General features: G+C 40.4%; 2 protein-coding genes across 2 annotated transcripts; both read right to left on the bottom strand.

Moving 5' to 3' along the window:
* Window positions 1-1,486: 1,486 nt before the first annotated feature.
* Window positions 1,487-2,913, bottom strand: LOC120549558 (pentraxin-related protein PTX3-like). Its single transcript, XM_039786564.1, has 2 exons — window positions 2,696-2,913; window positions 1,487-2,284 (listed from the first exon to the last, which is right to left on the bottom strand). Exons 1-2 carry the CDS (start codon window positions 2,829-2,831, stop codon window positions 1,677-1,679), a joined length of 744 nt encoding a protein of 247 aa, XP_039642498.1. The 5' UTR covers window positions 2,832-2,913; the 3' UTR covers window positions 1,487-1,676.
* Window positions 2,914-8,256: 5,343 nt separating this feature from the next.
* Window positions 8,257-14,290, bottom strand: LOC120549289 (endophilin-B1-like). The gene is made up of 10 exons (XM_039786099.1): window positions 13,258-14,290; window positions 12,886-13,027; window positions 11,683-11,811; window positions 11,408-11,541; window positions 11,111-11,203; window positions 10,871-10,954; window positions 10,746-10,769; window positions 10,401-10,490; window positions 9,925-10,025; window positions 8,257-9,331 (listed from the first exon to the last, which is right to left on the bottom strand). The coding sequence occupies exons 1-10, from the start codon at window positions 13,312-13,314 to the stop codon at window positions 8,704-8,706; spliced, it is 1,482 nt and encodes a 493-aa protein (XP_039642033.1). The 5' UTR covers window positions 13,315-14,290; the 3' UTR covers window positions 8,257-8,703.
* Between the last annotated feature and the right edge of the window lie 256 nt (window positions 14,291-14,546).

Raw genomic sequence — 14,546 nt, forward strand, 5'->3', positions numbered from 1 at the left:
AAACAGACGTAGTAGGAAATGAGATATAACTGCTATCATTGTTACTGCATCTTGTTATTTGTGACATCAAAGAAAAAGGCTAGAAGAAAACTTCAGATCTCGCCTGTAATTCTCCATCCAGCTGCAGATTTATAAGGAAAGGGACACACACACACACACACACACACACACACACACACACACACACACACACACACACACACACACACACACACACACACACACACACACACACACACACACACACACACACACACACACACACACACAGCAATGTGCACAAGTATACATTCATGCCATGCTTGTAAGCCTTTCATTAGTGAAAATACTCATATGATGTCAGTGGGCTGGCCTAATTAAACTCACATACGGTTCAAATGTTCTTTGTTGCTATGTTTTGCCCAGTGGTGGAAAGCTACAAGATACATTTAGTGAAACACAATCTTTAGGTACTTGTACTTTACTTGAATACTTCATTTTTATGCTACTGCATACTCTACTACATCTTAGAGGAAGATAATGTACTTTTTACTCTACTACATTTATTTGGCAGCGGTTAAGATTTGACATATAAAACCTGGGACCAGTTTATAAAGTATGATGTTTTGTTATAGATTGAACTACCTAAATATGTATATAAATATTTTCAAATGAGCTCCTTCTTGATCAGCTAAACAGCTACATTATTAAAATGCTGCTAACAGGCTACCACATCAGTAATAATTATGAAATAATATATAATAGCATACCACTGACTGGGGTTTTTCTGTTGCAGAATGAGGACTTTTGCTTTTGATACATTTAGCTGATAATACTTGTAATGGAGTATTTTTACATTGCTGCTTTTACTTCTTACGTCACAGATTTTTCCCTCTTCATTCTCAGTTTTCGTCTTTCTCTCTAACTTGCTCCCTCTTTCTGCTTTCTCATTTGCCCAATTTCCTCTCTAGCTCTATTAAACTCCACGAAACAATACTTCAAAAATGAATGAAGATGTGTTCTGGGACCATCATACAGTACATAAACTGCAAAATACACAGTATTGACTGGAATATACACAAGTACTTCCAGTCAACACCATCCATTGTGTGGTTAATAGCTGTGAACGTATGTGTGTTTGTCTCTGTGCGGCTGCAGGAGGGATGGGGGGGGGGGCAGTGTAATAGCTCTGGCAGAGTTTCATAAATCCTAAAGACTCGGAGCATCGTAAGTCAGCATTCAGACACTCTTAAAGCAGCTAACAAGAGGGAGAGACCTGCCCAGAACTGAACACAATCCAAAACCTCTGGCACACTTCCTTGTGGTTGTCGGTATCTACAGACAACACCACTACACAAACATTGAGGTGGCGCTGGCACGTGAAGGAAAGGATAAAACACATGCCCTGAAATGAAAGCGTAGGCATGTGCACAAACATATAAGTGTGACTCTAAAAATGAGTTGATTACTGTGTGGGAGGAGGGAGGAAACCTTTCCATGAGGCTGATTGGGCTGTTTCATTAGTTTTTATTCATTATAGTAAAACCCACAACATTTATGGTACATTTAAATTCATTGTCACCAGACAAGAACAAGCTCACATATTTTTAAAAACATTATAAACTGAGTAAGTGCAAAAATCATTATCACTGGATTGTGCCCAGACAATCTTTTATTATTTTTTCCCTTTGGGCAAGTTATGTGTCTCCTCTGTCCTTCTTCAGTGTGGCTGCCTGCTCCGTCACTCTGCTCAGCTGAAGGTGAACCTTCTGCAGCTCTGTTGCTATGGCAACCAGGGCCCTTTCCATTGTGGCTATGTCCAGCGGTAAAGTCACTTCCTGCTCCTTTAGGCCAGATGTAAATGGATTCATCCCCGAGCCAAATGCTGCCCCTAATCCTCCAGGTCTCGGTGTTGGTTGGTGCCCCATCCTGCCTCTACCTTCCTCCAGCCGCTTCAGCCGGGCGTTCCCCTCATGGCCACTGTGCAGAAGCTGGTGCAAGGTAGCGTTTAACCTCCTCTCCCTCTCTGCTTCCTCCCCCCGGAGCTCCAGCAAGCCTTGTTGCAGCCTGACACTTGCCTGGTCGGCTTGCGCTCTGCACGCTGACTCCAGCCTGGGTAGACACTGCTGGCATGTCCCCTTAACCAGCTTGTCCACCTGGGTCCTGAGAGAGACCATTCCTCCACAGCATTGCTCCAGAGACTCCAGGAGCATGTTCTGCCTCATGTTGGAGTCCTCCAGAGCGATGAAAAGCTTGTCCCAGCGAGAGATATCTGCAGCCTGGCATGGTGGGGTTGGAGTTCGCCCTGGAGATAACAACCACAGGGACGCATCAGTTATACAGTCTCATAGTCAGTTGAAAAGTTGCTTAAATTACAATCAACCAAATATAACCCAAATATGTTTTGGTGGCCACAGTTTTGCCCTAGGAGACCAAGTGTTTGTAAGGTTGTGTGTATGAATTCATGAACGCAACACGACGCAGTGGTGGCAGCTATTGCAAATTTGCGCTTTTTATGTATAGAGTGAATAGAAGTGGACCAAGAACAGACCCTTGAAAAGTGTGTTGATGAATTCTCAATCACTCATATAATTATTTGCTTAATGAAATCAGGCATGGCAGCTGAGGACACATTCTTGGAAATTCTTACAATGGGCCATCTGTTCAAACAAGCAGTGAACAAAAAAAGACAAAAGGACAAATAAACAAAACTCACCCTCCTGCTGGTCCTGAGATATCTCGTTGTCAAAGTTGTCTGCGTAGTTCCCTTCATACTCAACCTCATTCACACACAAGGATGCACCCACTAAGCCAAGCACACACAGCACACGCCAGATCCTGAACACATGCATGATGAAGATCTCACGATATTCTATATCAGAAGTTTTTGTCACCAAGTTTTCCAGTTGCTCCCCCTTCACTTTATGTAAAGCTCTTCGCACTGAGCCAACTGTTGCGGGTGCTGACTTATAAACTCAGCACAGGGGAAGGAGGGAAGTTAAGGAGGGTGGGACAGAGGTGGGGGTGCTGTGGAGGTTGGGTGAGTAATGCTTCAGTGGAGGTAACATGTCAAAAGTCAAACTGAGTGGGAAATAGGACCATTATGAGAAAAGAGGAACAGAGGGAGAGTTACAGGGGCACAGGGGAAGATGGGGTAAAAAAAAACAGGATGGCGGGAGGAGAGGAAACAGAAGAGAAGTGCAACGGGGAGAAAGGAAGAGACACCACAGTTTAAATGCATGAAATGTCTTTAAAGCCAGCTTTTGTAACATTTGGAAGTAGAAATAGCTATCTCATGCTACTGCACAGCATTACTTGGTCTGGTATGACCAGTAGGATTTGGTGGCTAATGTTAGCTAAAAGGTAGCAAACTTTAGATAGATATTGCTGTGTGATGGACATAACTGGGTCAGTTTGCTGAATTAACGACTCTTCTACACTTCTAAAAGCATTTAGCATTATCCCGTAATTGTCACTTATGGCTGCTGTTCAGCATTAAATCCCGACCAGACAAATGAAAAACCCATTCCATCTTTACTTAAGTTTGTAATATGTTTGGTTTCTATATCATTAAATCTTTGAGCTTTAAAATCTGTCAAGGTTCAGCTTTATTGTTATTATACAAAAGATGATTGCACAATGAAATGCAGTTATGCTACACAAATAGAAATTGTATAAATAAGACAAAGAAATCAAACTGAATAAACACTTGTATTAAAATGAATACAGCATGGAAGAAAAAGACTTCAGTAGTATACTTATACTCTAGTATAGTACTATAGTAAAGTATACTATACTTGGATAGAACAAATATACAGTTATGTATAATATAAAAACACAGTATGTACATAATATTAATTTAACTTCTTTAACATTTGCTTTTTAATAATCAATGGCCAAAATCTAATGATTCCTCCAAATATAGGTCCGTTTTTGTCATAGGAAGAAGCATACCATTCATTGTTAAATGTCCTCTACAGTCACAGTTTACATCTTTTTCACAAACATTTCAATCCACACACTCTCTTTAGGTCTGTGTGCCTTTCCAACCTTTTCACTGATGAGTCAGAGTCACTCCCTGCTCAGTGCATCAACACAAAATCACTTAACCAAAATAAATTGCAACACTGCAGTCTGGATTATATTTTAAGCTTGCAATGACTATGCGTTAACCACTTGAAATTAAATTTTGTTGCTAAGCAACACTGCAAAATGTACCTTCTGGCTGTGATTGTATTTTGTTGCCTGGTTACCTTGTCGATTAAACATTCTGTGAGGAAGAATTAGGAATTATTGGGCTCTTAGCAAGGCCAAATGACTTTATTTTTATAGACAGAGGCCTCTGGTCAACAGGTGTTGGGGTTACGCAGCAGAATCGGGACATGTCAAGGTTAGAGGAAAAGCCGTGACCTTTCTACTCTCTGCAGACCTCTAGACTGAGCTCGCCCTGCAGATGTCAGCATGTCTGCCTATAACTCTATGACTTTCTCTGTTTGGCAGGTTCTAATTGTAGCAGAGGGACTACATGGGGTGGAAGTTGGCAGGTTTATCTCAGGAAAAGAGAAAACCTGCAGAGGAAGAGATGGACAGAAAGAGTTAGAGAGAAAAAGTGATTGAAAGGTTGGTGATGAAAGGTACATAAGAAATTTGTATAAATTTTCCTTTTCGTATTGCAGCAAAAATACCTCACTGTGGGCATGAGTGTGTGCATTTCCCTAGCCCCCTTCCATAAAATGCGATAATTAGGATCTCTTCAGGAAAGCAATACATTCACATGTCAAACTTGCAGGTGTGAAATAAAATTCAGTGGATGCATGTCAGAAACAGTTGGTGTTCTCATCTTGTCCTCATTGATGCCCACCTCAAGCATTTTTTCTCTATAGGTCATCTTTCTATTTAGGTCATCATGACTCCAAAAAAGAGGAGCTACATTTACCAGCAGCCACCAGACGCTATGTACCACCCCCACCGGCACACCACACCTACAGTTTAGCTGTCACCCAACTCTCCCAGCTGGCAGTGAAGAGGATGAGTGATGATTGATGAAGGATTGGCAAAAACATAGCAGAGAGAGAAAGATGGGATGGAAAAAGACAGAGAGACAGACAAGGAGAGTATTCCTTCTAATTATTAAGACCAGAGAGAATTACATGAGAACAGATCCTGTCGTCTGGTTTGTCCAGACGGAACCAGATATGCAAGCGAAACTGTGACAGTGGGTGTTGTCAGCAGAACTTCACTGGCTAAAAACAGCCGATGTAAAACAGCAACAGGACTTTTTTGGTGAATAAACCGCAAACAGTAGTAACACAGAAAAGTCAGCAAACACAGGCTAGTTTAATGAGAACTGGGTGTATCCCTTTTTTATCCCCAATATGTAGAAAGAGGAAGGGAGGAAACCATGGAGATATAATTAAAATACAGTATACTGTAAAGCAACAGAGCTATTGTAAGACAGATGACTTTTAGTGCCTAATGATGTTAGAAAAGAGTCTATTCAGTGATGGTTATGTTATAGCTTAACATTTTACTAAAAACAGTGCAGTGGAAGACACAAGTCAAAAATAATAGATATCTGATCTAAAAAAAACTTTTAAACTCTGGACCATGTCCTGCTAGTTTAGTGATTATCTTTCAGGTAGGACTCAATGTGTCAAAGTCAATGGGCACTGTTCAAACTGGCTTACTGCACTAAAGGGAGTACCTCAAGACTCTGTGCTTGGCCCGCTTTTATTTTGTCTTTACATAAATGATCTAAGTGTTAACACACATGGAATTAATACTCCTTATTATGCAGATTATGTTTTATATACCTGGGGATCTTCTCGTTGAGATGCGCTTCATAATGTCTGCCTTTTCTTTGCACTCAAACTGCTGAATGCAATTACATCTAAGATGATGTTTTCAAATGCTAGAAGGAAGTCTATTGACATTGTGAACATTGTTACAGTTCAGGGGAAGACAACAGAAGTTACTTGTTACAAATATCAAGGTATTTGGTTTGATGAATGTATTTCATTTACCACATTTTTACTGGTTCTTAATTTTAGTGATTTGTTGTATATGGATAGATCAGTGTCTCGACATGTTGGACTCTGAACATCGAAGGGCATTGAGATTTGTAACCAAATCAAAACCATTCACACATCTTAGTTCTTTCTATTCCAGAGTTCACTGTCCATCTCTTTCCATAAATGTACTTGTAAATTTAAATTGTAATTTCTTGTAGAGTATTAATTGTGGCTGTTCTAGGCCAATTATTAGCTTTATTTCACTATTACTATATGTTTTTGGTATCCATTTATCTGTTGCCTGGTTTTGTGTCTGTATTTTTCTGTACTGCCGTCTTGGCCACATCTTCCTCGCAAAAAAGGTTTCTAACTTTGTGGTTTTCTAATTCGCCTGAATAAATTAATAAGTAAATAAATAAAAAAATAAAATAATACACCGTATCAATCCATAGAAATGTTATCCGTCTGTGCCCCTCGAATAGAGGGGCTATAATTACAAACATCCCAATTCCCTTTATCTGCTTTCATAACTCACTCATGTCAACCAGACCTTCAAAACATAATTTCAGCTTCCTCTTCCTTCCTGTAACACACATTAACACAAAATCAGAAGAAGATCAGAAAGAGAGCCGTCTCAGCTGACAGACAGGATGCATACTGGAAATGATAAAAAAAATCATTTGGAAACATAGCAGGGATTTGCTGCATCAGTGTGGTGGAAATGCACTCATGAGCAGCTAGGGACATATCTAAATTAGATGAATCTATTCTCGTTTTGCTGAGTCAGAGGTAAGTTACAGGATCAAAACACTATTTAATATTTAAGAACTGGCAGTGCCTACTGTAAGGCCCCTCTAAAATGTAGAGCTGATCTAGTGGTGGGTTATTAGTGTTTATGGTGTTATTTAACCACGGGCCTCCCAACTGTACTCGGATCAATATCACATAACCGGCGCTTGATTGATGTAATTTGACAGGAGGCCTCAGACAGGAATGAGATGAACGCAAAAATACTAAACACACACACTTTCGTCAGTGTTTTTTTGGAGTAGTATTTCACTATGTGAGCATTGAGGTTAACATAAATGTCACACACCACCAGAACTCATTAGAAGAGCAAGCTAAGCTTAACTACAAGCATCATAGTGGCAGAAATTGGTTCAAATATTACTAGACTTGGCCTGGGAAGTCTGATCAAGACCTTGACCTGGGAATGATTGTCTCTGTGTGTCTGTGTGTGTGTGTGAGTAAATTATATGCGAAAGTAGCGAATGGCAAGCAGCAGATTTTAAAGAGAAAATAACAGAAGACTGACTGGAGAACAAAGATCCACACTTGATTTGGATTGACATTACATCACTGTTTGCATTTTTATTTCCACATCAACACTTGAATCAAACCTCACACTGACATCAGCTCAATGTAGCTGAAAACTGGCAGCAACTAGAAGTGTGAACAGTGTAGCTATCCACACACACACGTTAACATATTGGGACAAAAGCATAGAGCATAGAGCTAGTCGTTGGCGATTACATCAGTAGGGTCAGTGCTATATTAATTTGTGTTTCCATCCAGGGTCCCCAGAGTGGACCCACACCACAGTAGAGCAGGTCTGCCCTCACGAAGAAAATTACCAACATCTGGACTTGGAAACTTCTACCCATTTCACCTAGTGGATGATTTAATGGGGTGAAAGGGTAAAAGTGAGTATGTGATTTGATTGTGTAGCCGGGGAAACACCCAGAGCGTGTATGAGGAAACATATTTTATACCATGCTATAGCATAAAGGTCCTGTTCAGCTTGGTGTTTTGGCACCTTGTTGGACTCCCCGACACATGTAAGTAACATGTTTTCATATGGAAAATGACCTCAACTTTCAGTAACACAAGTCAAGAGGGGACACACACACACACACACACACACACACACACACACACACACACACACACACACACACACACACACACACACACACACACACACACACACACACACACACACACACACACACACACACACACACACACACACACACACACACACACACACACACACACACACACACACACACACACCCCCACCCCCCCCCACACACACACACACACACACACACACACACACACACACACACACACACACACACACACACACACACCTCTCTTTAAAGGTGCAACACGGGAGGGGGCTGTAAACACAAGTGACAGTGTGCACACATGGGTCACTGACAGACATGGACACAAACACACTGAGACTGTCGCACATGAATTGATGTTTTCACAATATGATTTTACAAATATATACTTGGCACAAAGCTTCATCAGTTCTCACATTAGATAAAAGTAAAAACTAAAGATTTAGTTTTGGACATATTACAGAGTAGACATTACATCCATTGCTACAAGAGAGGACTGATACTTAGCAGTGATTTTCATATAACATGAATAATATATGAATATGGTTAAAGGCTAAACTTACAGTATTGTAGCACTATATCACGTTTAGAAAAATAAGCACTTTCACAACCACTTCACATTATCTTCGCTATGGGATTAATTAACGTTTTTTTTTTTTATATTCACCGTACCACGTTATAATATTGTGTATCTGTTCCTTTATAATACAATCTATATTCTCGCTACATTGATCTAAATCAGCTGAAGCTCCAAGCAAAGTAAGTCCCAGCTATTGAGCCATGTCCTGACTGGCTGTTCATCACTCCTGGGCATCTTCTCCGTTAATAGTGGGCAGCACGCTTGCGGTTTCATTGGCTGTTTGGGGCTCAGCAGCCATGCCACTGGTTGTCAAAGTCTCTATGGCTATGTCATTGGCTGTTATGGTCTCACTGGCTACTGCATTTGCTGTCTGAGGCTCGTTTGAGGTTCTGCTGAGTTCAGAAGGTGGGGAAGCTGTTGTTGTCGTCGTCAGACTACCTGCACCATCGGTTATTGCAGCTGTTGCTCCGTTGGTTCCTGCGCTGGCTGTTATGCTAACTGCTGATATCTGATCTGTTTGGTGACTGTCTGAATTTGATGAACAGACATGGTCCAATGCTTGGTTGACTGCTAAACAGTGGCTGGTTGCCTGTCCATCAGAAAAGAAGTTGTTGTTGTTGGTGTTGTTATTTGGCTGTGTGGTTACAGAGGAATTTTTAGTTTTTTCAGTTGCGGCCGGTGGATTTGCAGTCCATGAATCCTGGTTGAAGTCTGGAACTTGGTGGACGACTATGGGAATTGGAGTGACCTGATTTAACCCATTGGCTACATGGTTGCTTGCGGACGGCTGATTCACTTCATTACTAATTGCTGACTGCCAGTTATTGGAGCAGAGGACTGATGGAATGCTGCAGGGGAAATAAAATCATAACCAAGTTGTTAATGTGGGAAAAAAAAAGTTTGCTTTAAAAAGTATTCTCAATACTGTTACTGAATACTTAATGTTCTTTGTGAGACCAGATGTCCAGAGTTCGTTGGCCAACTGGGTTATAGATTTGAATTAAAAATGGATTGGATCACATGTTGTACTACATACAGTTTGGAGTGATAGCTGGCTTCTGAATTTAGTGTTTTAAACTATTTTTATTTTTTCCCGAGCAAACAAATAAAAAAAAAAAGCCTGTGACCTTAATGAAAGCACATTGAAAGTGCATTTTGTCAGTGTCCTGTGAAAATGTGAAAACCCAATTTCATTTTATATAGATTAATAGTAGAATTATTTTCTCGACCTATAAAGGAACACTTGATCTAAATCACCATAATTGGTGGTACATGGTTTTCAGTGGACAGCAAATGTAATTTGGTAGCCGCTGTGTGAAAAACGTCAATTCAATTCAGATGTTTTTTCCATAAAGCATAAGGAAACAATGAGGGACTTTCATGCATTATTTTAGTTCTATAAAGATTTCGTCTTTAGGTGTTGTAAACCAGACATACAGACCTGGCCAGCTGCTTCTGAAGCTTCTGAGCCTGTTGGTTGCACTGGTCGAAATAACAAGCCTGAGCCTCCACAAAGTCAGTCAGGCTCCGCATGTGGTTGTTCTGAAAAATATAAAAAATAAATAAACATAATGCAAGACACATAAAACAGACCGATGAAACAACATATTTTACTCATTTTAATAGTAGAAAGTAAAAAATAAATCCAAAAACATCATTTGCATCCTTTATTGATAAAATGTGATTTTTACATATTGGATTCTCTCCATTTGAGGATATATTGAATGAAAAACTACAGTAAAAGATTAATTGCATCTATTTGTTTTTTAAAACAGTAAACAATATAGTGTTTTGCAGGGCAATGGGTATTTGTATGTGTGTATACAGTTCATGTTACAATTGTTGCAAAGTAAGAAAACCTACCAATACAAAAATACACACACCAAACAAGCTTGAGAGATATGTGTGTGCACATACATGAGTGTTGCTGATTCCTTCCACAGCTTGTCTTGTGATTTCTGACTGTCGATCGAAAAGACTCTGACAAATCCTTTGCTCCATCTCTGCCTGCACACGCACACACACAAATATTTTATGGTTTTTCTAATTATGTTCAGCTTTGTAGCAAAAACCAAATCCCAGAAGGGCTTAAGTAAAAAGTCTAAAATAAGTCTAAATGAGCAATGAAATGGACAATAGAAAGACTATTACAGCAACTAACAACCATAACTGCTGGCAGTGTTAAAACAGTCTCCCTCTATTACAACATGAAGAATATTTGTATCAGATCCTGTGTGCATGCAACGATAAACATGAACTCACCTGAGAGATTTCCTGGGCCCACATCTGATTGGATGAGAGAGACAGAGGACAAGTGACTTACTCAATGACCAAACAGAAAGTTCAACTGCGCCTGTCAGTGTTCATGTCCCTTTACTGTCACTGACCTTTAGCCATTTAACGCGCAGGAAGCTGAACATGAAAGAGACATGGGACAGGTAGTTGTCTTCCAGGGGGTTCGCATTCAGGTTCTGACAAAGAGAACGCATAATGGTGGAATAAGAAGATAGTATATGTACTTTGAGATAGAACATTATTTTGGTGTGTTTTTGGATAGATCCAGGTATGATGCATGTATTTAAAGGCTATGTTTCTATGTAGGTGAAAGTCAAGACACTGTAACTCACTCTGCCTTCTTGGTCGGCTTCGTGGGCTTTTCTCAGTCTGGTCTTAGCTATGTCCAAGTCCAAACGCTTATTCACCAACATCTTGCGCTCATCCTATGAAAGCACACACTTTTTTTAAGAAACATACTAAATATACAAACAATATATAAAATTAGCATGAACAAAAGAACAAAGAGATTAGAGAAGCAATTAATGACAATGTGACATCTGAAACATACAATTAAGTGCCATAATCACAATGGTGATATATATATGTGTGTGTGTGTGTGTGTGTGTGTGTGTGTGTGTGTGTGTTACCTGCATGGCTCTGTATTCCCCCTCAGTGAAACTCCTCAGAGGGGTGAGAAAGTGGATGTTAGTGCTTTGGACAAATTTCCTCTCTGCCTCGCCAAGCTGCTTCTGAGCCTCTCCACACCTGAGCAGTGCAGTTCCTGAACACAAAACCTACTGCTTTTTGCATATGTTTTTCCTTTTTTTTTAATTACTGTGCACACTTGTTACACAGCATCTGCAAAGAATTTACTGACGTGATTCAAACAACAAATCTCAGATAAACATTAGCCACACCATACCATAGGGTGTGTTGGACCCCATTTCCATCCCAGCCTGGATCATTTGGTCTCCAAGTAATTCATGCGCACGAGGACGAGGGGGGACGCTCCAATCCAGATGCTCATATAGCCGGTCCTCTAACCGCGCTCCTGTTCATCAGGGATCACAGAGCTCAATTCAGGTTTAATGTTGACTTTGAACATCTAAAAATGTATTTTGCCATTGGGCTGATACAAATAACATTTTAATGTCTCACCTGAGCACACAAACAATTACCTCACAAAACACAGGTTAACCTTAAAATGGGAGTCAAAACAGGTGTCAGGATACTCCAAAGGATATTGGCATGTTGAATGAAATATTACTTAACCTCCTGCATGTATTTGATACCGTATTCTACTAGGACAGTCAAACTGATATTGTGAAAACTAATTTATGTGAAACAAAACAATAGGCAGCTGCTTGCATAAGCCCATGAGGTATACATAAAGTAAACAAAAATGATTCTTCAGAGAGAATAAAAGCCCTTAGTCGATAGACGCTCTGCAAATATATCCCGGATGCTGAGTAAACGTATGAGATTATTATTTCTGGCAGCTGAATAGTCCCCTTATTTGATAGATTACAGACCACATCCACTCATAATTCCATTTGCTGAGGGAATTCGATTCAAAAAGGCAAAAGTAGAACCATCCCTATTCATCTGAAAAGGCCATTTAGAGACAGTCAAAGCAAACAGCTGAGCACACTGGAGATGTAACTCATGTAGGCGGGCAAACAGAGATCAAATGGGTCCTAGAGGTAAAGAGCCTAGTCATCAGTGGTTTTATGCTGACCATAATGGCTGGTGCCCACTTGTTGGAAATACTGCATGTACAACTGGTTGTGGTTTGGCGTTAACATGAAGATGGGTGTGTTTATCAGGACAAAATGTTTGGCCAGTTAATGATCTACATATAGTACAACATACTATATTTTGTGTTCATATGAACACTTGAAATTACAGCATCCACCAACACCTTTAAATTATACACACTGCAGATATTTTTAGAGTAAAACAGGCTTTTTGCCAATACATCAGGCATGTAAGGTAACTTAGAGTAATTATTGTATATATTTCTAGAGGTCAATGACTTAATTAATTAATGATCATCGTCTGAATTCAAAACATAAAAACATTGAAATAAATAATACGAATAAATAAACTATTTACAGTCTCTCACCGGAATTGGGCTGAAGTAAAACCTCAGTCTGGGAGATTATTTTGTCTGTGCAGGTCTTGGTGGCGTCTGCCCGGGACAAGAGCTCCTCTAGCCCGGGGTCCAACTCTGTCTTGTCCGCATGGCCAAGACTCTCCTCCGTGTACTGGGGCGGAATAAACAATGACAAAGCCACTTAAAAAAAGAAAGATTGGTCGAACTAACAGCATACGCATTTTTTATTTTACAGTTTTATTAATATGCTAACGGTACATGACAGTGCATTTCAACACAGTCATCTAGGGTGATATGAATGTCTCAGAGGTGTTTTAATAACAATAAAGCGCGACCACAAGCAGTTTATTTACTAGTCAACGCTCGACTTTTTCTTTTTACCTGAACAGCCCGGTTGATGAACTGACCAGCATCCACAGCCAACCGCGTCAAATCCATGACAACGTCCCCAAGGTCGCGCGCTGTCCTCGGTGGTCCAACAGAACGTTAACGGTCCCGCGGGACTAAGCTACCGTTAGCTATAAAAAGCCCAGTGAACAACAGCAACAGCCAGCTGACCTCGCCATGGCCTCAACCGCTAACCACCACCACTCTCTGTTAGCCAGATTACGCCGAGCACATAAAGACGAAAACGACGCAAGTGTGTATGCACCTGCGTGTGTTGTTGTCAGTTTATCCATCCAGCCATGCTGAAGGCTTCCTCTGACAAGTTGGCTGTTTGCTAACGTTGCTGGTTTACAGCTGGGATTTGGTCGTAACCGCTGCCGAATCCCATTACACACACACAAGCGTTGTTGTCGGAGTCTGTGGTGTATTTATGTGCACCGTTATCTCCGTTTAGGACTTTTAATTTGCTGCTTTAAACGGTAGCTTCACCGCAGTGTGTCGTCTGAATTATTTTAAATACGCGTCCGTTTCACAGCAGACTAGCTAGCTAGCTGTTTAAAGCGGAATGTTAAGACTTTAATAGCTGTTTTAAACTGGGTAAAAAACAGAAAATAATGACAAAAATCTGACATGGCAAGAATAGTGCCCGGGACTTCCGGTTTTGACTTTCACAATAAAAGTTTAATCTCTACACGCCTATTTTAGAAAACAAGTTGAGATAATCTCCAGCAGAGTCGTGCAAAAATGAGCTTGCCATAGTGTAAAAATACAAAAGTCACTCGTTGACATCCTCAAAATGCCCCATATCCATCCAGTGTTGTTTGGAAAGCTCCAAGACTTCTTATCCAAAAGAAAGCTGAAACAGCAGCCAAGCGTTGACAAATATGAGAAAAGTAATGACAAAAAATACAGTGACGTTTTGAGTGTCTGAACTCATGGCTGGTCAACAAAAATCTTGCTCACCTTTGAGCAATTGAAATTGAAAACCACTGACATCATACTACTATCTTCACCCAGTCTTTTTCAGCCTCTAAGGCTTTCAGGAGGGAACACTTTGCTCTAATGTGTGCTCCTGTGAAAAAGGTCAGCTGATTGGACCATTGGGACACACATACAAAACACACACACACACACACACACACACACACACACACACACACACACACACACACACACACACACACACACACACACACACACACACACACACACACACACACACACACACACACACACACACACACACACACACACACACACACACACACACACACACACACACA

Source organism: Perca fluviatilis, chromosome 20 (assembly GCF_010015445.1).
Source record: "Perca fluviatilis chromosome 20, GENO_Pfluv_1.0, whole genome shotgun sequence".
NCBI classification, from domain to species: Eukaryota; Metazoa; Chordata; class Actinopteri; order Perciformes; family Percidae; genus Perca; species Perca fluviatilis.